Raw genomic sequence first — 24,931 nt, forward strand, 5'->3', positions numbered from 1 at the left:
GTCATTTTGAGAACGATCTTAATCATGTCCACCCCACGGATTTGGGAAGGTAGGACTGAAGAGGCCGAGGGAACAGGTGTCCCTTGTTTCCTGGGATCTCATCACTCAGCTCAGTCCTGACTAAACCAGGGGCCGGCGAACCCCTGCATGATGTCGTGAAGTCACTCAATACATACACATTTCAAGTTTTATTTCTAGAAGTTGCACATATTAAAAAAAAAACCCTTTTCTTCTTTTACTCTAATTAGTGTTATTATTAATTAGAACATTAGTTGAAGAAAATATCACTTATGATAGTTGAAACCAAAACTTTGTGAGGCTAAAGCAATGAATCATCTTCGACTCTTCACAAAAGGTGTTCAGATACCTGAGGATTGTTATTTTCCATTCTGTATTCAGAACTGTAATGTTCTAAAACTATCACAAAGATTCAGACACTAAAATTACTTAGCTAATATGCATTTGGTATATTCTATTTCATTCTTTATTTGAAAAAGCACATGTATGCTAAATAATAGTTTTGATACAAACTAGTTATAAACATACCTTTACAAGGTCAGACTTCACATGGGTATGGGAGGTGTTTATTAACTTTCAGCATACATTACCTCTTTCTGTAAATTTTTAATTAGGAAAAGCACAGATTTTGGGGCTTCTCATTTGCCAACTGATCTCACTTTAAGGTTAATCAGATTCCCCCAGCCTACTAAAATAAAAAACAAAATCCGGTTTTTCTTAGTAACAATAGAAGTGCTGCTGCTTTTACAATACTGCTTTTTTTTTTTTCTTAAAATGTTTCCTTTTCAATTATATAAATATTTATTGCTAGCAATGCAGGGAATGCTTCTTGGATAGCCAAGTCTGTCTTTTAAAAATTTAGCACTTACCCTAGTATCAAAGAGAACATACGCGGGTGGGAGTCTTATTCATGCCTTCTTTAAAAAAAAAAAAAGTCAATAAATACCATTTCCTACAATATGCTATATTTTATCATTCTAAGAAGCACACTCAACTCTACAATCAGGATGTGTCTTTAATGATACGGATGTCAGCTCACCATCAGCACGTTGGCCTCTGGCTCTGCACTGCTTTCCCGCTCCAGGGGGAGCCCCAGTTTTTCCCAGCCCTTCTCCACAGCCTGGGTCCTCTCAGCTGAGCCCGAGCTGAGCCAAGAGTGCTGGCCCATGAACAGAGGGGTTTGAAACTGGGCAAGCAGGTCAGGGTGTGGTGCTGTGTCACAATCCCACTGTGACAAGGGTTAGACGCTTAGTTGGGTGGACGCGAGTTAAAGGACTGAGAAACGCTCCGGGTCAGAGCGCTGGTGCTCTGGTGCTCCTTCTGAGTGCCATAGAGACAGCATCCGAAATTTGAATGAAATATGATCATTAAAAGCACAGCCCAAATCCACAGTTGCATCTCTAATGATACGAAATGACCTGTGCAGGAATTCTGAGCTGTTTTATAGTCCTGTGCGGGTCCCTCAAAATTAATAAGCAAAACAGACAATAAATCCACTGCAGACTGGTCCCTGTCCATGACTACCTGTGCACCCCCCACCTGCAATGAGAATGTGATATTCTGGAAAACAAAACTAAATATAATCAGGTGCTCAAACTTTTATTGTAATTCTTACAAAATACCATAGAAATGAACCCAAACTCAACAGATATGTACATGTACATATGTACAAAATTTTACTTCTGAAAAGCAATCTATAAAAGTAGATGGTTAAAAAAAAAACTAAACTTAAAAAAAGATTTAAAACCAGTACTATGAAATTAATTTCCTCAAAGTAAAGTAACAGAAATTCTAAATTGCTTGTTTGAGTAGCCTTTCTAGAATTATTTACACATTTTATTGGGGCCAGATATATAAAGGAGTTTCTTTTATTGCAGATTATCTCCAGTTTCATTTTATTTCATCAAATACTCCTGAATCTGTTTCCCTTTACAAATCCTTCAACATGAGGACATGGTGCAGGGCACAGGAAGTTACAGATCAACTTCGGTCTTCTTCTTCCTCTTGACCCACAGGTCGGAAGGGCAATGTAGTCTGTCCTCTTTCAGGGTCAGACATTCGAAGGATTCTAATCAGTTTACTTGACGGAAGTGAACTAGAGGAAGCAAAATTAATTACTCAGATTACTAGGAAAATTTTTTCACATTAAAAAAATTCTACTGCTGACTATCTGGAGTTCTAGGAGAAATATAATTTGCAATAAAGAAATAATTTGTTTTCATTTTGAAAAATTAACTTCCTGCTAAATGCTGTGGGCTTTCAGTTTAGAAGAAAAAGAAAAAGAGATTTATATCCCAGCTATTTCTAATTCTTATTCTTGTCTAGCCAGGAAGCAGTTACCTGACTATTCTCCATCATTAACTTCATAAATTTCAATCCCCATGGGGTCAAGTGACCACATTAGAGGCAGTGACACAATGCCTGACACCTTGTACATCACATCCACAACCCCTGCTGACTGCTACAGAACAGAGTTCTTTAGTTAGAAAGACTAGTAGCAGTAAGTCACCAGGAGAAGAGCCAAGACTAGGGAAATTATGAATTGTGTCTTTAGTCTAAACAGAATTACCAAAATTACCTTAATAGATGGTCATAACCACAAAGGAACAGAGTCAAATTAGAAATAGTAACAATTCAATAATCATATTCACATCAACTTGCTTCTGTTATGGAAGGGAGATAACACAAACAAAATTTTTAATATTTAAAAAGATAAAATTATCTTAAATCTGCTAACATTGGAACTGATTTTTCTTTCTATTGTTTTATGTATTTGCCTTTAAAAACTTAGATTACAAGAGATTTATTTCTTCCTCTTATATACTTGATTTATATATTCACAGAAGAATTTTCTGAAGTTACCTCATGCTCTGAGGGGTAAGCAAGATGAACTGTCTGAAACGCTGGGAATCTGCCATCTTGAGTATCATGTCCATCGCAATCCTCCGGTTGACCATGTCCTGTAGAACAAAGTTAGGATCGCTCCTGCATCAGTCATGTTCCTGCAAAAGCAGCGTTCTGCTCGCCACTCGACAAAACCCCCACACTTTTGTCCAGGATCGGCTACTACCTTACGTGTGATGCCAAACTATCCATCCAGGGAAAGATAATATCCAGAACTATTAGGGGAAAATAACTGAATGTACGTATCTTCCAGGTAATTTCTACAGTCAAGTTTATTTGTAGATACAGCTCCCTCCCTCAAATACACTTAGCAATTAAAATAACCTGCAAATATTCCAAAGACAAAATGTTAGAGAATGAATCTAATTTGTACAGTAATAGTAATTAATCCCTCAGGAGAACAATATCAAGTGACAGCTATAAAGTTACTAAATTCTCTCAAAATTCCCCTCAACGATTAGGATGTTTTAAAACCTCTGTCCCTACCCCATCACTTTCTACAATGCGTAGTGTGAACCTATTTATTTATTTATTTATTTATTTAAAGATTTCATTTATTTGACAGAGAGAGAGAGAGAGAGAGAGAGAGAGAGAGCGCGCACAAGCACAAGCAGCAGGAGTGGCAGAGCGAGAGCGAGAAACAGGCTCCCAGCTGTGCAGGGAGCCCGACTCAGGGCTCGATCCCAGGCCCCTGGGATCATGACCTGAGCTGAAGGCAGACGCTTAATGGACTGAGCCACCCAGGAGCCCTGAACCAATTTAAATTTATAAACCAGTTCCTCAACTCAATCTTTAAAGTAAGTTAAATAGCATTTTTTATCAGTGTATATAAAAACAATGCTTCATTGTAACAGGTTTTGAAAACTAAAACTGTGGGCTTAAGTCTTCTGAGTTTAAATACACAGTGAAAGAAAACAAAGTATCTTGAAAACAAAAAGTTGAAAACATAACCAAATGTGTTTACAGGCATATATTTTTAAAGGTCTGTTTGAAACTGTCTGTGGAGGACGGCATGGGCTTCAGGACACATGGTTTTGGAGGCAGACCAGCATCCTGGTTACACTGCTCAGTGGCTTGGATTACATCATTCCTTCCCTCCGGCATATCTGTAAAGCAATCTCACTTAAAGTTAACAAAAATAACGAGAGCCCGCACAAGCAGATGCTGTCCTTTCACAACATTGCACTGGGGAGGCCTATCATTTAATAACAAAGCTGCCAAACCACCAAAATATACGCATTTGTTTCTGATTGGTTTTCAGAACTTGGGTACATTGTTCTCAGTTAATTCCAGTGAGGCAAAATGCCATTCTGATTAAGAACCTCTAAGTTTCTGAAAGAGAAAGAAGTTATCAGAATTAAATCTGACAAATAAGATGGGTGATAAGACTGCAAAATGGCATTTCAAACAAAATGAGCGCCTGGTAAGAACAAGTCCTCTTCTGTGGTTTGTGGATTAGTTCTGAAACCAGTTCTCAGAGAATTTCTAACCAATTGCAGCAACATTATCGCAGGGGAAAAATGACACTGAAGGATGGATTATACAAAAGTCACAGGTATAAAGTCCATGAATGAGCACTTTGTGAGTATTTATTATGGACTAGGCATCAGGCAGGTAGAAATATCATCAAGACATAGTTGGTAACGTCAGGATGAAAATGTGTAAGATACGTAATAGTAAAATGTATATAATATAAAATTATATAAAATTACATAATAATTACATAATAATACATTTTATAGTATAAAATATAAAAATAATAGTATGAATTGGTGTGGGGTGGTGCCAAGGGAGCTCTGAGAGGTTCTTAAATCCTGCCTGGTGGTCGCAGAGGCTGTATAAAGGTCACATCCGAACCAAGTCTGGAAAGAGGAGTGGGATTCTGACAAACACAAAGAAGGGCACAAAAGGCAGGGACACAGTGTTTGGAAAATCACAAGTAGCTTAGGATGGCCCCAGAAGTAGGGGCATGTAGCATCTCGGTTACCCAAAGAAGTAAACATTATTCATCCCAGATAAGATAATTCACCACCACAGAGTTCTAAACAAGCAAGTAACCATGATCAGATTCATTTTAGAAATATAAACCTGGAAAAACAGTGAGGGAGGGACCACAGAAGAAGGAAGATTAAAGTCTGGGAGTCTGGATAGGAGGCGGTAATGACAGACAGGGTGAGGAGACAGAGCCAAGCTAACAGGAAGGAGCAGAGACTTGGAAGGTCAGACATGATGGGCAAGTAAAAAGGAAGGAAGGATCACAGATACATCAGAGTTCTGGCAGTGAGAGGTAACCACGTAGGAAACAGCAATTTGCCAGCAATCAAAGTAGCGGATTCAGGAAAAGGAAGAGGCTCTGAGTGGAAGACTTGCAGAATTCTGAGGCACGGTTGTGCCTGACGACGTCTAGCAGTGGCTGGGCATAAAGGTCTGGAGCACAAGAGAGGTGTCTGGAGGAGACACTCAGATTTGCTGGTATCTAGATGTAGGTGGTAGTGTTGGAGACTCTGTGTGTGTGTTTAGTGTGTAGGCGTAGGTAGGGTATGGTATCCCGGAAAATGAACAACAGTATAAAAAAACCGAGAGGACCTCACACATTTAAGGGGAATGGCATTAGGGGAGGCAGCTTGGAACACAAAAGACCAGAAAAGAGAAGAGCAGAAACTGGCAAGAAGACACATTATAGGAAATGGAGGATATGTCTCAGGTACCAAATACTTCAAAGAATTAAAATAATACTAAAAGTTCATTGATGATCCTCGCTAAGCAAGTTTTGCTGGAGTATCATAGTCTAAACCCAGATTACAGTGGGTTTAGGAAAGAATAAGTCATGAAGAAGTACACAACATGGTTAAGAGCTGGCTGGTGAGGCCTCACGCTCCCTCCGCCATCGGAAGTGCATTTACATGTCAGACTGGAGCGTCTCACCGTAACGCTGTTAGATGGGAAAGATTAATGATGTTATTTTATGCATGAAGAAACTGAGGCCCAAAGTCCTCTGCAGAAGTTAGGTCTCAAACCTAGGTTTGTAATTTCCAGTTCAAATGTTTCTGCCCCTTGTGTGGTATCTGCTGCTCTTGTGGCCCAAGCAAGTGCAAGGAAATGCTTACCCCTGTGAAATGGAAGGTGGAGACAGGCTAGGGAAGAGCTGGAAGCCCAGGACGGGCTTTTGAGGACAGACGAAAATTCTTAGTTCTTCCCTACCACGTCTCATGGACTAAAGTGTCAGGGCAGGATCCCTTCTCTTAGTGGATAATACTAAAGAGAGAATTGCTTCCTTTCAAAATACACATTTCCAACAACAACAAAACTTGGAGAATTCAAAATGTAACACTACCATGTAGACATCAAACTCATCCAGGCATCTGAAAGGAGACTCAGCAATGGACCACAGAGAAAGAATGAAGCAAACTGTGGAAAAAGAACGTTCTCCTCCGGACAAGGCTCTCATGTCGTTGAAAGCAGCTTTGTTTCCCTCTCCAGGCTGAACCTTGAATGAGTTAAAACACAAAGTGGAGCACAAGTCAGACTAAATTCCTTACAGAAAGGTTGGCTGGCGCTAGCAAAGAATGGGTTTACGGTCAAAACAAAACCAAAACCAAAACCAAACCAAAACAAAACAAAAAAACCCAAAATCATTTAGTGATTTGGGAATGACATGTATTTAACAATATTAATTAATTCTGACCCATGAATGTGGGCTATCTTCCCATTTATTTGTGTCTTCTTCAGTTTCCTTCATCAATGTCTTATGTTTCCAGTATACAGATCTTTCACCTCCTGGGTTAAATTTATTCCTAAGTATTTTATTATTTTCAATGCTACTGTGCAAGAGATTGCTTTCTTTCTTTTAAGCATTTGCTCCGGGCTAAGATAATCTTTTGTTACTTGAATTACAGTGACATCTAGTGGCTAAGCTGCTTTAAAGGTAATTACTGAACTTCAAGAAGACAACAGGACCAACTTAAAGAGGCTCTCACACTGGCCAGGAACGTCAGCAGCAACTAACTGAAATATGTAAAATCTCTTTTAAAAATTCCTCTAAGTAAGGGCTCAGAGGGATAATGATAAAGTAATTAATAAAATTAATAACAAACTGTTTCACACAATATCCTGGGGAGACGGTATAAAATAACATTAGAAGGAATTCTATTTGGACAGAATTCCAGACATACATATATGCCCATAAGGTGGAAAAATGGGGCACCACCAGCTTGTCCATCATGAAGTTTCACCATATGAGTTTTAGCAAACACATAGCTTCGCATACTTATCTCACCCACTATTTGAAAATCATATGCCTCTCAATTAGCATTCATTTATAAAAGGGTTATAAAAATATCTGAATTTAAACATATACAAATTTTAATTTATCATTCGTAAACCTGAATCTGTGAGAATCCAAATGAAAAAGCAACTCAGTAGTAAAAAGCCAAATCAAGCCAACCAACCAACCAACCAACCAACCAAACTACCCATATAAAAGCAAGAACTAAGTTAAAAGGATGTGGTCCTTTGCTCCAAAAATGCATTTTGTATCAATCTAATAAATGAAACCCTAGACTAATTGTGGAGATCTAAATTTTACCCCGATCTATTATTAATATCATGGGACTTTGGTCTCAGTTTTCTTATTTGTAAAATGAAGACCAGAGAATGAAAGGATCCTAAGAACAGTAATATTCTTTTTGAATAACGGGGTGATAATGTCAGAGGGGCTAGCTTCAGTTGTCCTGTACAGTTAGCTCTGGGAATAAATTATCCAAACACTCCTAATATTTTCTCCTTTTTTTCATTTTTATTAGAGTGTAATTTATATAGTAAGGAAAATAAAGTTTAAGTTTTCAGCTGAGTTACCTGGGTAATTATTCAGATCAAGACAGAGAAACTTCTAGCATTCCAGCAGATTCCCTGTGTTCTCTTCCAGTCATTACAAATCCAAAAGGTAACAACTATTCTGACTTTATTTTTTACTTATTTAAATTTATTTTTATTTTTTATTTTATTAACATATAATGTATTATTTTTTAAATGTTTCATTTATTTATTTGACAGAGAGAGAGACACAGTGAGACAGGGAACACAAGCAGGGGGAGAGGGAGAGGGAGAAGCAGGCTTCTGGCCGAGCAGGGAGCCCGACGCAGGGCTCCATCCCAGGACCCTGGGATCATGACCTGAGCCAAAGGCAGACACTCAATGACTGAGCCGCCCAGACGCCCGAACTATTCTGACTTTACTCATCACCATTTAATCAGGTGAATTTTTATCAGTTTTTGAAGAGTTCTGAAGAGTGGAATTGCTTTCATAAACACTGCCAGACAGGTCTCCAAATTAGTTCTATCAAATTCTACGCCTGCTGACAAGGTATGAGAGTTCCAAGTCCACACCCTCACCAAAACAAGATGTTTGCAGCGTGGCTCTTTTTGGTCACACTGGTAGCAGTATGATAGACACTTATTATGGTATAAGTTCGTACTTTTCTTTTTTCTTTCTTTTTTTTTTTTTACAGAGGGAGCGAGGGGAGAGGCTGAAGGAAAGGGAGAGAGAGAATCCTAAGCAGACTCCCTGCCGAGCGTGGAGCTTGATGTGGGGCTGGATCTCACCACCCTGAGGTCACAACCTGAGCCGAAATCAAGAGTCAGATGTTTAACTGAGCCCCCCAGGTGGCCCAAATTCACATTTTTCGGATGAATAATGATAATGAATGCTTTTTCAGGCACTTATTCACCACTTGGATACTTTATGAAGTTCCTTTTTAAGCGTCTGGACCATTTTTAAATACATTATCATTCTTTAATTATTATTTCTTAAAAAATTATAGGAGTCTTGCATATATGTACTGTAAGTTATCATTTATTCTAACTATTAAAATGAAGTATAAAATTTACGGCAACTAAGAGCAGTAAGCAATTACTTCAAAATTTTGCCCCAATTACTTAGAGCGGTGGTTGCTCCTGACCACCTGAATACATAATTTTTAATGTCGTCTCCCACACTCCCTCTTCCAACACATGCGCCCATGAAAGAATCCACAAACACAGTCCCTGCAAAGTTGCATATGGTGGCTTTGTTTTTCCAAAAGAGGCTGGATCTACAGACACCTTCGGAAATAAGTGCAAAGACAATGACAAGGGGTAGAATGTTCTTCTGAGAAATCCTTTCTTGGTTTCCTATAGTGACTTCCAGAGTCCATGGACTTTCTATAACAGCCCACATAATTTAAAATGCTACATGAATTTTAAAAAGAAACCTGTGGAGTAGAAAGAGGGTTAATTAACATTTGTCACTGAAAATAAAATTCCTAGTCATTTTCTTGGTGGTTGTCTGAGGTGGGGAGGGGTACCAGGGCAGCGTTAGCTAGTGAGATGGATTTAATTTTCAACACTCTGGCAAACATTAGCCTTAACTTAAAAGTTAGTTCTTTTGTTTTCTAAACACAACAGATTAAAGCTTATCAATGTATTATCAAAAGAAATGCAGCAGTTAATTCTCTTAATAATTAGCATACAAAGAGTTAAGACACTTACTGATATGCTCAGAGTTTCATTCTTGTGGTCAAAATTCATCTTTCCACAATAAGCCCGCTGAGACAGTAGGTTGTCAAAGTACAATTTGCATCGTAAAGTCAAACACCTTGGAGTAAAGAAATGGGACACATTAAAAAGAATATAAATATATAAAAACTGTATATTCAGCATGATCTTTAAACCAGCATGTATGACCAGAGAGAAATATGCCAAAATGTTAACTCTCGTTACCCAGGTAATAGGTAGGATTTTAAGATTTTTTTTCCCTCATCTTTATATTTTGTGTCCCCACATTTTTACCACTTCATTTCCTTTTATAATAAACAAACATCATAGAATGAATAGAGATGCTATCTCATATTTAATAAATTCAATTACATTACAGCCAATCCATGCCAATATATCAATCAATTCAAGCAATTTATATGAGGCATTGCCCTAATACAGAAGACATAAATATTGTCCTTGAGAGAGTAAACTCTAGTAGTGTTAAGATAATAAATAAATGGCCTAATCATTTGCATATCTCTTCTCGATTTATGGAGATATTAAGGGTGAGGGCAAGTTCTTCATTGTTCTGTACCTATGATACCTTATCCACAGCCTAGAACAATGCAAACTCCATTTATCACATGGCATTCCACTGTAACGAGCACCTTTCCCTTCTTCCTCAATTATTTATTTATTCACTTTTCTATGTATCAGGATGGAGTCACAGATTCTTATTTTATTCACAGGGTTACCAAGCATTCCTGCCTCAAACGGGCCCAGGTTTGACCAGTGGGAGCCTCCTGAGACTGCCTCTTAGGTCCTTGCATCATGATTCCCTGTTTCTTCAGAGCACTGACTTTCTGGCATAGCAAGAGGCCCATCTGTAACTTTCTCTGCCCAGCTCTGGAAGCAGCCATTTCTCCAAGGGGGGAATGGTATAGAAAATAAGATCTAGATAGAAGGAGACTTGGTATCTTTCTTAACATCTCTGCTCCTTAATGAGCCCAAGGTTCAATTCTTCAGAGTAACTATCATTTTATTATTATCCTCCTAATTTCCTTGCTAAACTACGTTGCATTTCCACACCCAGAAAATATTGATAGCTTGAGTTTTCTTTTGTGACACAGCAACCACAGCCAGCTGGTTTTCAGAATTTTCTGTAAACGTTTCTTTCTTTCGCTACTGATAAGTATTCTTTAACTGCTTCCATACATGAGATGTCTAAGAGAGATTCATAAAATGGCAAGGTTCTCCTGTGTAAAGAGATAAACAATTTTTAAAAATGTGATCATTCTTATTCTACTCTTAAGACTGGGTAAAGAAGATAAAACATGTCACTGGTGAAGAAACATATCAAGATAATAAACTATAAGATGAGTACTTTCACAGAAAATATTTTAAATATAAATTTTCTGGATAACAATATAAAAGCAAGCCCTACTCCTTCTGAAAAGATGGAGAAATAGGCATCAGATATAGTCCTAGCCTGACACGTCCAAAAACACTAGACAGAATAAGTTAAACAAGTTTTCAGACTGAACATCAGACAGTACAGGCAATTGCAGTCAGAATGGTCTCTAAAATACAGGAAACAAACAAATTGAGCCTTATAGATGTCCCACATCACTACTTACAAAAGGAGTAAAGGGGAGTGGAAACCCAGGCAGAGCCTGGAGGTCTCCCTATTAGAGAAGACAGAGCTGGGCGTCTGGGGAGGCCAAGCTGCTCTAGGTCTCAAAGCCTAGAGTGCAGCACAGGGAGAACCCCAGCGCACAGACAGAGTCTCCAGCTGAGAACTCTCTCTGCATGTGGGAAGCTGGGGCAACAAACATCCCAGTGCAGCAGAAGCAATCCCCACAGGTCACCTGGAGCCAGGAATAGTCCCAGTTCCCTCAGGCAGAAGCCTTCTAACTCACAAGGGTCCGTGGAGTACTCTGAAGGGCATTGCTTCACGGGTAGGAAAGAGCTGGTCCTGAACCAGCTGCTTAGGTCCCACCTAATGAGACTTAACAAGCAGCCTCAAAAGGATAAAAATAAATCCTATATAAGTGAAGTCCTGAAAACATGCTTACAAAACTGAAGCACACATTTCAAAAACCAACCAACAGTTTAGTTAAGGAATATGATGACACATGCAAAGCCTACTTCTCTTTATTGAATTAACTGAATTTCCTCATACATATTAGATACATTTTTTTAAATCCTATAGTCTCAGGATTGTAGTTTTGGGTATAAAAGACGGGTAAAAAGCTGGTCACTGAGGGAATGCCACTGGGGAAAACAAAGGTTAAGTGCAAAGATTAGGACTGCCTTGACTCTAAGTGGGTCAAGGACCATCTCTACCTATAAACTGACCTCTGGTTTATTTCTGTTGTTTGTGATTTTCATTAGGGTCAATCTATCCCTGAGAATATGAAGATTTCTGGGTACATACAATATCCAGTTTCTCGATCTTTTGTTCATTCTTTCCACCAGTATCTATCAACTTTCTACTGTACTTCAGGCTCAGGAGCAGGTTCTGGACACACAGCAGTTAACAAATCAGAGTCTACATCCATGGATCCATTCCATTAGATCCTAAACTGAGTACCACCTAAACAGGTCTCATCAAAAACTTGTATCCCTTAAAAAAAAAAAAAACAAAAAACAACGTGTATCCCTTAACAACATGCAGCGTCCAAGAGTGCAACAGGCTGTTGCAAAGCCAGCGAGCTCCCGTTCAAAGGACCAATGTGAGCAGAGATGGAACAGCTGTCTCTGAGTTACTTAGTAAAGGGTCTCTAATGGAGTAGAAAATCTGGATAAGCTCCCTTTAAAAGTGCCTTCCACGGGGTGCCTGGGTGGCTCAGAGGGTTAAGCCTCTGCCTTTGGCTCAGGTGATGATCTCAGGGTCCTGCGATCGAGCCCCGCATTGGGCTCTCTGCTTCGCAGCAAGCCTGCTTCCTCCTCTCTTCCCCTTTGCCTGCCTCTCTGCCTACTTGTGATCTCTCTCTGTCAAATAAATAAATAAAATATTTTAAAAAATAAAAAAGTCCCTTCCAGTCCAGAATCTGCTGATTAAATGACAGGACCCTAAGTACTGGCCAATAAAGGAAGACCTGGCAATTTCTTCTTTAACTGAATCATGTAAAGTTCTTTCAATTTAATTTTATTATTTATAAGGGGTAAGTGAAAACAAAGAAAATATGAACATGTAAAATATGTGGTAATATTTTTAAATGCACTTACCTTCTAAATTGTTGATATGTTTTGTATCTATGAGTCATTATTTCTTCCAGCAATTTAATAAACCTTTTTAAAGTCTTTACTTTATTATCCAGATCTAGGTAGGTTTCTCTTGCTTCTTGATACTGCCTGTTTTATGAGAAAAATATTAAGTCAGTCAGTGTCATTCAAAGAAACATAAAGAAAAGTAAAATCTCATATATTTAATGGGGAAGAAGGGAGAATACACGGAGTGCCAAGGGGCCCATCAACTGCAGGTGTCCTGTCTCCAGGCAAACTGTACTCCCAGAATGAGCATGTGCTGCCCCAAAGCTGAAGAGGGCTGGGCAGGAGAAAAGTCCAGGTCCTGGAGAAGGCAGAGGAAGTAAGTGAGGAAAGTGCCGGGGCAGGGGGAGTAGCACGGGGCAGAGTGGCAGATCGTAGAAAATGCCAGCCAGTATACACCTTCTAAAAGCGAAGGGATCATACCAGAAGGCAAGAAATGTTTCCCTGAGTGACAGATGCCAGTGCAAGAACAGAGGAACACAGCTGGGCATTAAGCTCTGCCAACACCAGCCGGAACAAGACAAGATCAAAGAGGCAGAGAAGGCAGGGTCCCTCAAAAGTGCTATTGCAGAGGGCAGCAGCTCACGGGAAGAGGAGAGGAGAGAAGGTTGTTGACCGAGTCTGAAAGGCAACCTTGGCCAAGGCTCCACAGCTCCCCACCACAAGCTCATTCAGATGCCCAGTCCAGGAAAGTCCACATAAAAAATGAGTAACACAAAAGGCAAAGGTACAGTCTCCACACACAGATATTAATGGAAATAGGCTTGGGAAAGAGCAGTACCATGGCCCCTACAGACAAAGAAAACTCAACAGAACAAGGCTGTTACAAAGCCGATGAAAACTGTAATTGAAAGCCACGAATTAGAACAGAGTATCACGTAAGTTCTAGCAGGAAGAGACACCTCAAAACAGACATAAAAAACCTGAAAGAATAGAGAAATCAAAGTACTCAGAGAACAGGTAAACAACAGCAAGTGATAACCAAGTAAGAGGAGGCAGTGGGTGAGAACCTGTAGAACCCAAGCTGGGGGAGGGGAAGGGTTTGGACAAAAAAGAACAAGGATATGAAGACAGAGTGAGGAGATGATGCACGGGGGTAAAGCGACAACAAAGAAAACACTCACAGACACAGAGATCAGAAATGAGAAAAGCAAAAACATGGGGAAAAGGAGAACATGATGAGACAGAATAATTAGAAGACAAAGGACATACAACATGTGTGCAACAAAGGCCTATGCAAAACCAACTGAACGACAGCACAGCGAACATGTACCAGTAAAATACAAACAAGAAATTTTAAGAAATAAGGTAAATCTACAGATTAAAAAAACACAGTGTACACCAAGGAAAGGATGACAGAATCTGACATTCTGGACAAGTCACAGCTCTCATCATAAACAGATGGTCAGGAGAAAAAGAATGTTCTATCAGATTGAACTATCCCTTCAAATTCAAAACCTACAGACACACAGTTCTGAACATGCCAAAACAAAATGCATTACTTCACATGGCCATTCTTAAGGATGCAATTAATTATAAGACACCAAAATTTCAAATAGCTATGCAGCCCTTTGGAAAAAGATAAAATACATTCTTCACATCAAAAATACTGAAAGAAAAATGAAGTACATAAAAAGTTCACAGAAAAAGATATAAATAAATGGTCCTTAAGGCAGGAAAAGATGTTCAGACTCAGTATAAGTGAAATGGAAATTAAAATTACATTGAGCTATGTTCTTCTTCTTCCTTTTTTTTTTTAAAGGAAATCTACCCATTGGCCAAAAAAAAAAAAAAAAAAAAAAAAAATCTAAGGTTATCACACAGTTTAGGCTGAAGGGAAACAAGCCCTCGGACATTCTGCCCTCAGAAGTGCCAACAAGCACAGTCCCTGGAAGGGAGTCTTCCAAAATGGAGTGAATCCTGTAAAATACCCGAATACACAATCAGACACATGTACAAAATTATTTACTGTGACCACCATTTATAACAGCCAGGGATTAGATTAGAATTCAACTATCCATCAGTAGGAGATGATTCAATACCATGTAATTATAAAAAGCAATGAGAAAATACCTGTGTACTGATATAAAAAGATCTCTACAATGTATCATTAAATCAAAGAAAGCAATCTGTCCAAGTTTATTTACTGCGCTACTTCTTGTATCTGGCAACAACAAAGAATAACAAATATGCTCACATTACCTTGCATCTACATAAACGATGAAAACGTATTTAATAAATTTAATTAGGTAAAAAGAGAGAAAAGTGGTAGAGATGAGACTGGAGAGGGAAGTAGACAGCCTTCAAGGGTCCTCACTTCCAAGATGACGAAGAAAAGAAGGAATAATACTGGACGTGCCACAAAGGGCCCTTCCATTGCCCCAGCCTCGCCTGTGGCACAACCCGGGATAAGGCTATTAAGTTGCTTATTCATTCAGGACATTCATTTGCCACGTCAGGGACACTGCCAAAGTGAGTGTCTTCCGCCGCTGGGTGCGAGCCTACAGGGCTGAGCGAGCCATGCTCTTCCCAGCAGGGCAGCCGGGCACCGCTCTCAGGAGGCGCCATAAGACCCAAAACCCGGGTCCCCGATGTGGGCCCATGGGCACTGCCCCTCGACCTCCAGTAAGTGTGGTGGAAGGAGCCAAGTTCCTAAGGACTGAAGAAAAACTTCTCTGGAAAAAAACAAACTTGGAGATTATACTTTATTTGTGTGTATGTATGTTTACTTAAAAAAAAATTTTTTTAAATTTAAATCCAATTAACATATAGTGTATTGTTAGTTGCAGAGGCAGGGTTCAGTGATGCATCGGTCTTACCTAACACCCAGAGCTCACTACACCACCTGCCCTCAATGCCCCTCACCCAGTGACCCCGCCCCTGTACCCTGCCCCCCGCCCCAGCAACCCTCAATTTGTTTCCTATGATTAAGAGTCTCCTATGGTGGGGGCACCTGGGTGGCTCAGTGGGTTAAGTCTCTGCCTTCAGCTCAGGTCATGATCTCAGGGTCCTGGGATCGAGCCCCGCATCGGGCTCTCTGCTCGGTGGAGAGCCTGCTCCCCCCCCTCTCTCTGTCTGCCTCTCTGCCTACTTGTGATCTCTGTCAAATAAATAAATAAAATCTTTAAAAAAAAAAAAAAAAGAGTCTCCTATGGTTTGTGAAGATTATACTTTAAGAGCAAAACAAAACATATGATGTATTAATCTACTGTAAAGAAAAACTACTCTTACTATGTTTGTGTTTCCTCCGATTGTTTTCCACTGTTTCTGTAAACAGAACTGAGAGCATTCCTGTTCTTTTTTTTTTTTATTTTATTTATTTTTTTTTTTAAGATTTTTTTTTTTAATTTATTTATTTGACAGAGAGAGATCACAAGTAGACAGAGAGGCAGGCAGAGAGAGAGAGGGAAGCAGGCCTCTTGCTGAGCAGAGAGCCCGATGCGGGACTCGATCCCAGGACCCTGAGATCATGACCTGAGCCGAAGGCAGCGGCTTAACCCACTGAGCCACCCAGGCGCCCCACCTGTTCTTGAACGTTATTATAAAAAGCTCTCCATAAAGTTAAACAGATGTAATTTTCTACTATAATTCAATCAGCGTCCTATAGTTGCACATAATTTCTAATTTTCCAGCTTTAAATAAATACTGCTACAATAAACATACCCAGGCACAAATAGCTTTTCTCGTTTTGGATTATAATAACAAAATTATTTGGCCAAATTGAAATTTTTGAAGGTGTTTTACATAAGCTGCCTTAATGCTTTTCAGAAAAACTTCAATAATAATCACAGCTAACTTTTTATGTATCCCAATATTGTTTATTAGGGACCAACTCATTTAATCCCTATAAGCACCCTATAGCTATAGTTTCCCGATCTTACAGACAAGCAAATTCAGGTTCAGAGAGATTAGGTAATTTGCAAAAGTCCCATAACTGGAAGTAAAACTGCAATTCAAACCAAGGTAGTCTTGCCTGAGAAACTGTGCTTTCACTACACTAACATAGCTTCCATTCTTTTTTTTTTTTTTTTTTTTTTTTTGACAGAGACATCACAAGCAGGCAGAGAGGCAGGCAGAGAGAGAGGAGGAAGCAGGCTCCCCGAGAGAGCAGAGAGCCCGATGCGGGGCTCGATCCCAGGACTCCGAGATCATGACCTGAGCCGAAGGCAGCGGCTCAACCCACTGAGCCACCCAGGCGCCCCCATTCTTTTTTTTTTTTTTTTAATATTTTATTTATTCTTTGACAGAGATCACAAGTAGGCAGAGAGGCAGGCAGAGAGAGAGGAAGGGAAGCAGGCTCCCTGCTGAGCAGAGAGTCCGACATGGGGCTTGATCCCAGGACCCTCAGATCATGACCTGAGCCGAAGACAGCCGTAAACCCCCGGAGCCACCCAGGCGCCCCCAGAGCTTCCATTCTTACCACTAATCTAAAAATAGCCATTTCTCTGAAATCTCACTGACATGAGACACGTTATTTTTCATCTTGACATATATGAAAATGGCTTCTAATGGTTCTGGTTTGGATTTCTTTTAATTGCTTGTGAAGTTGAACATTTTTCCTATATGAATCTTATAGGTATAAAAATGGCGTTTATGTTAAAATATCATTCCCTAATGAGTTTTCCTACAGTTCAGAAGAAAAAATGTTAATTATTTTTCTTAAAGATTTATTAAAAAAAAAAAAAAGATTTATTTATTTTAGAGAGAGAATGTGTGTGTTGAGGGGAAGGGTAGAGGGAGAGGGACAGCGAATCCTAAGTGGACTCCACACTGAGCACAGAGCCCCATGTTGGGCTCTCTGGGTCTCAATCCCGTAACCCATAAGGTCAAGCTGGACACTTCACCGACTGGGCCACCCAGGTGTCCCCATTAATTTATTATGAATAACACACATATGAAAAACGAGCTTGTTATGACTATATGCCATAGCAATACTCAAACCAAACTTAAGATTTACATATAAACATTTATTTTTTATGTCTTAATATATATGAATAATAAAGTAGAAAAGTGACCAACCACTTACCTCATTATTTCCTCTCGATCTCCATGACTAGCATGTTCGGCTTGTATCTTTTGTCTTAATCTATTAATTTCTTTGTCCAGAATTGATGCAGATTTTTTTACTTCTATCCGTTCTGGGCAGATTTGTCTTGCTTGTGACATTTTCTCCTAAGGTTATAGACGTTTAATATCTTTAAAACTTTTCTTTGACATAGTAATAAATTGTATTACTTGTGCCAACAAAAGCAAAGTAAAATTCTGAACTTAGGATCAGACTTTTACATGCATTTTAATTACTTTTACTATCAATGTTATTTAAGCCTTACATTGAGAGTTTAGACTATACATCTTCAAGAGAAAATTGCATTACTATGCACAACTTTAGTAATTTGTAAGATCTCCGTATCTTCCTAGTGAAACCAATTTCAAGTGGCAGTTATGAAAAGTGTGGTAGACAGCTTTCTATGTTTTAGAATGGCCTCTGAACACCAAATAGTACTGAACACATAAACAAAAAGACCCTCATATTCATAAAATATTAAAAAACTCAAAGCACCTTTACATATAATACTTATTTTACATTCACAACATTCCACATAGTAAGTCATAAACAAGTGAGACAAGAGATCAGAGTTTAAAGGCTTTTCCTAAGAAAAGTTGGAATCTCTTCCAGTTAGACCAAGGTTGCCTTCAACTTCTCGTCTAAAAACAGGGCTGCTGCTGACAGCTGTTAAAAAAGGTGTGTAGGAAGCAGGAGCTGAATTTCAGCCCAGTCCACACCCATGCTGCTCAGAGGAAGGGGTGCCTCTTTCTGACATAAAGTTGCTGTCCACTTGCCAAGCTGGGCATGGTAAGGAGCTAAGTAGCTGAGAGCAAGTGTCACTTTCCAAATCACTCAGAGGCATGAGATTAAACTTGCTGTCTGACCCAGAGCCTTCTCTGTGGTGGGTCGTCTCGCTGATTCAAACAGCCGTCGCTATATGGAACAGATACTCATCAGACAATGTGTCTATATTTGGAAAGACAACATTAAGGAAAACACTTTAACAGCCCTGACTGAGGTGGTAAACAAAACATAAAAGAAAAATGCTAGATAACCTCTAGTTCTTTTTCTTTCATATCGAGTTCTCGTTTCTTTTTATTTAAAGTATCCAAGTGTTCCTTCTGTTTTTCCTCGTAATGCCGCTTCCCTCGTTTTTGGTTATCCACTTCAGAATCAGCAAGGTTTAATTCATCCTGTTTAAAGAAAGCCAAAAGAATCTTGATGTTTATTTATTTATTTTTTTTAAGATTTTATTTATTTATTTGTCAGAGAGAGAGCGAGCGAGCGAGCGAGCACAGGCAGACAGAGAGGCAGGCAGAGGCAGAGGGAGAAGCAGGCTCCCCACAGAACAAGGAGCCCGATGTGGGACTCGATCCCAGGACGCTGGGATCATGACCTGAGCCGAAGGCAGCTGCTTAACCAACTGAGCCACCCAGGCGTCCCAAGCCAAAAGAATCTTTAAAGAAAAGATTGTTTTAAAAAACAATTACCAGCATAGGTACAAAACTAACTGATAACAAAGTGGACAGGGTTGTTAATGATGCTTCAGAGGCAAGTGTGAGTGCTCATATCCAGGCGTATGAATGGAAGTGAAGGGTTTCCGCAAATTAAGAAGTCACATTATTATATTCAAATCCTAACATGAAGTCTCCACATATTATGGTGCTTTCAACTATATTTTGGGAAATAAGATAGTTTTGTGGAAAGTCAAAAGTTTTAAGCCTGAAAAGGCTTAAGACAATCCAAGTGCTGGATATTTAAAGAGGTGATCTGGCTTTTTAAAAAGGTGAGTCACCGTGGAAGAGAAAAGGATGCAAAGATACTTTTCACTGACCTATTTATCAGTCTGGAAACATAACTCACAATTTTAGCAGCTTTAAGATGCCATTAAAAATAAAGAATAGCAGACTATGATAAGGTAAAGATGCATATTACAAGGCACAACAGCCACTGGAAAAAGAAAAGAGTTATGGTTTAAAAACGAGCAGAAGAGATTAAAAAAAGGAACACTAAAAATTACTAGGCTAACCCCAAAAGGAAAAAAGAGGAAACAGGAATAAACACACAGGAATTAAAACACAAATAGCAGCTACCCTTTTTTTAAAAGATTAAATGCTTTCTTTTTAAGACCAAGTACAAGGCAAGGATCTAGTCCCATTCTACTCAACTCTGTATTGCAGGCCCACGCTAATTCAATGAAAATGTAAAAAGGAAAAAAAAAATGTAAAAAGGAAATAAAAAGCAAAGATATTGGAAAGGAAGAGTAAAACCACATTTAAAAAAGATGACTAGAGCGCCTGAGTGGCTCAGTCAGTTGAGTGTCCAGCTCTTGGTTTCAGCTCAGGTCATGACCTCACGGTTGTGGAATTGAGCCCTGCGTTGGGCTCCATGCTGAGTATGGAGCCTGACTGGGATTCTCTTTCCCACTCTTTCTGTCCTAATCCCCCCACCAAATACATAAATATATAAATCTTAAAAAAAAAAAAAAAAAAAAGAGATGATTGTATGAAGAAATTTCAAAGGAAAAGCTTTTAAATTAGTAAGTTTAGAAAACTCACTGGATACAAAACCAAAACAAAAATCAGTAATATTTCTACATGTTAGGAATGATTTAAAAATTACTTAAAATCTATAAAATTCACTATAGCATCAAAAACATCAAACATATACCCAGAATACATAAAGAACTCTTAAAACTCAAAAAGAAAAACACATAACACAAGTGAAAAAAGGGCAAAGCTTTGATCAGACATTTCTCCAAAGAAGAAACACACATGAGCAATATGAACACAATTTGTTCAACAGTATTAGACATAAGGAAAATGCAAATCAAAACCACAAAGAACATTTCATTCTTTGGGGCACCTGGGTGGCTCATTAAGCATCTGCCTTTGGTTCAGGTTACAAGCCCAGGGTCCTGAGGTGGAGCCCCATATCAGGCTCCCTGCTCACCCAGGAGTCTGCTTCTGTCTCTCCCCACCCCCACTTATGTTCTCTCTTGCTATCTCTCTCTCAAATAAAATCTTAAAAAAAAAAAATTCACACCCAACAATATGGTTAAAATAGAAAAGGCATACAATAACAAGGATGTGAAGGAACTGTGACACTCAAACATCACTGGAGGGAACATAAAGTGGTGCACTTTTGAAAATAATTTCAAAGTTTCTCAAAACAGCATAAGTGTGTGGCCCATCAATTCTACTTCTAGGTCTTTATTCAAAAGAAAGAAAAACATGTATATGAATGGTCACAGCAGTAGGACCTGAAGTACCATCAACTGATGAATGGATAATAAAATGTGATTCACAATAATAAAATGGCATATTACTAGGGCAGACAAAGTTACAAACTGCTGATACATGCTACAATGGGGATGAAGGTTGAAAACTAATTATACCAAGTGAAAGAGTTTGGTCACAAAAGACCACATATTGTATGATTTCACTGACATGAAATTTCTAGAATAGGCAAATCTATAGAAACAGAAGTAGTGGTTGATTAAGTGTGTATTCTGTACACAAAATATAGGTCCCAAATATATTTTGTCAGATGTACATAGAAACACTTCTTTTGAGGAACTGTGAGAGGTGTTTAATTTTAATTTCAGCATCCACATGTTCATATGCTAGTGTATCAAAGTGCAATTGGCTTTTGTTATGTTTATCTTGTATCCTGTGACTTTGCTGAACTTATTTTTTAGTTCTGGGAGTTTTCTCGTAGACTCCGTGAGGTTTTTTTTCCAAGTAGACAATCATGGCATATCAAATAGAGTTTTATTTCTTCCTTTACAATCTGTATATTATTTCCTTTTCTTGTCATATTGCACTTGCTAGAACTTCCAATACTAACTACACTGAGTAAAGACAAACATCTTTACCTTCTTCATGCTAACTAGGTTGTTTCTGGTCTTTAATGTTCAGAACAAAATCTTTCTGTTTTTCCAAGGACTTTTTAAAAAAATCATGAATGGGTGAATGTTATCAAATATTTTTCCTCACTGATCTATGATTTCTCTTCTTCAGCCTATTAATACGGTGGAAATAGTCTTGCATCTCCAGAATAAGTAAACCCCATGTGGTCACTGTGAATAATATATAATAAGGATATGTATTTTATATAGATATAGACATAAAGATTTTATTTATCTACTTGACAGAGAGAGAGAGATCACAAGCAGGCAGAGAGGCAGGCAGAAAGGGTGAAGCAGGCTCCCTGCCAAACAGAGAGCTTGATATGGGGCCCAATCCCAGGACCCTGAGATCATGACCTGAGCCAAAGGCAGACGCTTAACCGACTGAGCCACCCAGGTGTCCCTATATATTGTTTTTCTAATGAATTGTTCAGTGCTGTAAATTTCCCAAATCACCTTCAAAATTTCTCTCAATACTTCCTCGTTGGTCCCTGGGTTATTCAGAAGGATGATAAGTTTCACCTATTTGGAAACTATCTTTCTATTAAAAGATTTTTTTTTTAAAGATTTTATTTATTTGATAGAGATCACAAGTAGTCAGAGAGGCAGGCAGAGAGAGAGAGAGAGAGAGAGAGAGAGAGAGAGGAGGAGGAAGCAGGCTCCCCGCTGAGCAGAAAGCCCGACGCGGGGCTCGATCCCAGGACCCCGAGATCATGACCTGAGCTGAAGGCAGAGGCTTTAACCCACTGAGCCACCCAGGCGCCCCACTATTAAAAGATTTTTAATTGATGATCTTTTTTTTTTTTTAAGATTTTATTTATTTATTTGACAGACAGAGATCACAAGTAGGCAGAGAGGCAGGCAGAGAGAGAGAAGAGGAAGCAGGCTCCTCACTGAGCAGAGAGCCCAATGTGGGGCTCGATCCCAGGACCCCAGGATCATGACCTGAGCCGAAGGCAGCGGCTTTAACCCACTGAGCCACCCAGGTGCCCCAATTGATGATCTTTTAATTAAAGACTTCTAGTATGAATGCATTATTATTAGGAAACACTCTGTTTAATTTCAGTTCTTTTAAATTGCTTTTTTTTAATGGTCCAGGAGATAATCTATCTTGGTGTACATGCCACAGGCACTGGAAAATGAGGTGTACTCTGCTGGTGTTGGTAATCTTCTCTAAGTACTTCTCTAAGTACTAGATCCTGTACGCTGATGGTGCTGTTCAATTTTCTAAATCCTTACTGATTTTCTGTCCTATCAATTATTGAGGGAGTTTTGTCATATTTTGCAGGTTATATGTTTGGTGCAGCTGTGCTGTTCTGGTGCACACATTTACAATTGGTATCTATTCTTGGTGGATTAACCCTTTTGTCATTATATAATGTCCTTCTCTGCCTCTGGTAATTTTATTTTGAAGTGTACCTTACAGATTTTAATACAGTTACCCCTGCTTTCATTTGATTATCATTTGCAAGATATATCAACTTCCATTTGTTTATTTTCACCCTGTCCATAGGTTACTTTGAATTGACCTTGCAGATAACATATATACTAGTCATGTTTTTAACCTAATCTGCTTATATCTGCCTTTTTTTAAAGATTCTATTTATTTATTTATTCAAGAGCTAGAGAGAGAGAAAGAGTAAAACCTGCTGGTGGAGGGAAGGGGTAGACGGAGACGGAGAGACAGAGAGTCTCTGCACTGAGCATGGGAGACTGATGCAGGGCTTGACCTCATGACCTGAGCCAAAACCAAGAGTCAGATGTTTAACCAACTGAGCCCTGTGCCTCTATCTGTCTTTCAATTATTTATTTAGACTACTTACATTTAATATAATTATTCATATAATTAGGGCTTAAGTCTGTCATTTGTTTTGCCTTTTAATCTTCTTTTTCCTGCTTCATGTGGGTTAAACATTTTTTTAGAATTCCACTTTGATTTGTCCATATATAGTACTTTTGAGTGTATCTCTCTGAATAGCTTTTTTGTGGTTGCTCCAGGTATTATATATATATTTTACTTAGTTCTTTTAAGACTTTAGCTTTCAGAAGTTTGACTATGATGTGTCTTATTGTGGATTATCTTGGGTTTATCCTGTTTGGCGTTCACTCACTTTCTTAATTTGTAAATTCAGACTCTTTGCCAAATTTGGAAAGGATGCAGCTATTATTTCTTGGAGTACGTTTTTAGCCCTGTCCTCTTTCTCCTCTCTTTTGAGGACTCCAATGATACCAATGTCAGATCTTTGGTTATATAGTCTCACAAGTCCTTAAAGTGTTATTCATTTTTTTTCAGACTTTTTTCTTTTCTTTTTCTTTCTTTTTTTTTTTCTTTTGCTTGGTTCAGTCTATTTTTTCTCTGTTGTTCAGTTTAATAAGGGACAATAAAGAAAAATTATGAACTACATGTTCAATACATATGATAAATGTCAATGAAACAACACAATCCCTAAGAAGAAAACTTAAATAGTTCAGTATCAACTAAAGAAAATGAATTCATAGAGAAACCATAGGCCACAAAAAAAATTATAGGCCAAGATAGCTTTGCTGGTATATTCCATATGTAAAAAAGAAATAATTCCAAATCTGCAAAAAGTTTCAGAAAAGGGAAGGGGAAACACTTCCAAACTTATTTTATAAGGCCAATACACCCATAATTAAAAAAAAAAAATCAAACACATCACAAGACAATCAAAGACCAATGAATAAACACAGGTCAAAAATCTTTAAGAGGATGTAGTATACACACACACACAATGGAATGTTAGCCACAGAAGAGAAAGAAATCCTGATGTTTGCAACAACATGGATGGAACTAGAGAGTATTATTCTAAGTGAAATAAGCCAGAGAAAGACAAATACTACATAATTTCACTCATATGTGGAATTTAAGAAACAAAACAAAGGGGAAAAAGAGGGAGAGGCAAACCAAGAAACAGACTCTAAACTACAGAGAACTGACAGTCACCAGAAAGGAGGGGGTGGGGAGATGGATGAAATAGGTGATGGGGATTAAGAGGTGCACTTGTAATGCGCACAGGATGTTGTATGAAGTGTTGAATCACTATGTTGTACATCTGAAATTAATCTTGCACTGTATGTTAACTGGAATTCAAATAAAAACTAAATTTTCACTAAAATTTTGATGGATTTAAGAACCACCAAAAGGTTTAGACTGGAAGGTAGTTTGTTCATTTACTGTGATATACAAATACTTGTACACTAACAGTCAAGGCAGCTTTATTTATAAAGCCCCCAATATAAATATTC

At 38.6% G+C, this 24,931-nt stretch overlaps 1 protein-coding gene and 1 long non-coding RNA gene across 3 annotated transcripts in view; both read right to left on the reverse strand.

Annotated features, from left to right (window-relative positions):
- Positions 1-1,601: 1,601 nt before the first annotated feature.
- Positions 1,602-24,931, reverse strand: part of SMC6 (structural maintenance of chromosomes 6) — an 82,555-nt gene continuing 59,225 nt past the window's right edge. For both annotated transcript variants that reach the window (XM_047747174.1, XM_047747175.1), the window contains exons 21-27: positions 18,810-18,947; positions 17,734-17,879; positions 12,666-12,791; positions 9,447-9,552; positions 6,257-6,409; positions 2,881-2,978; positions 1,602-2,113 (exon numbers count right to left, since the gene is read on the reverse strand). In XM_047747174.1, the coding sequence (XP_047603130.1) occupies positions 1,999-2,113; positions 2,881-2,978; positions 6,257-6,409; positions 9,447-9,552; positions 12,666-12,791; positions 17,734-17,879; positions 18,810-18,947 (882 nt within the window). In that variant the 3' untranslated portion in view covers positions 1,602-1,998. The remainder of the gene's footprint in view (positions 2,114-2,880; positions 2,979-6,256; positions 6,410-9,446; positions 9,553-12,665; positions 12,792-17,733; positions 17,880-18,809; positions 18,948-24,931) is intronic.
- LOC125110032 (uncharacterized) lies at positions 15,967-16,773 on the reverse strand. Its single transcript, XR_007130419.1, has 2 exons — positions 16,231-16,773; positions 15,967-15,998 (listed from the first exon to the last, which is right to left on the reverse strand). It is a non-coding gene; the product is annotated as an uncharacterized LOC125110032 (long non-coding RNA).

This window comes from Lutra lutra, chromosome 9 (assembly GCF_902655055.1).
Source record: "Lutra lutra chromosome 9, mLutLut1.2, whole genome shotgun sequence".
Taxonomy (NCBI): domain Eukaryota; kingdom Metazoa; phylum Chordata; class Mammalia; order Carnivora; family Mustelidae; genus Lutra; species Lutra lutra.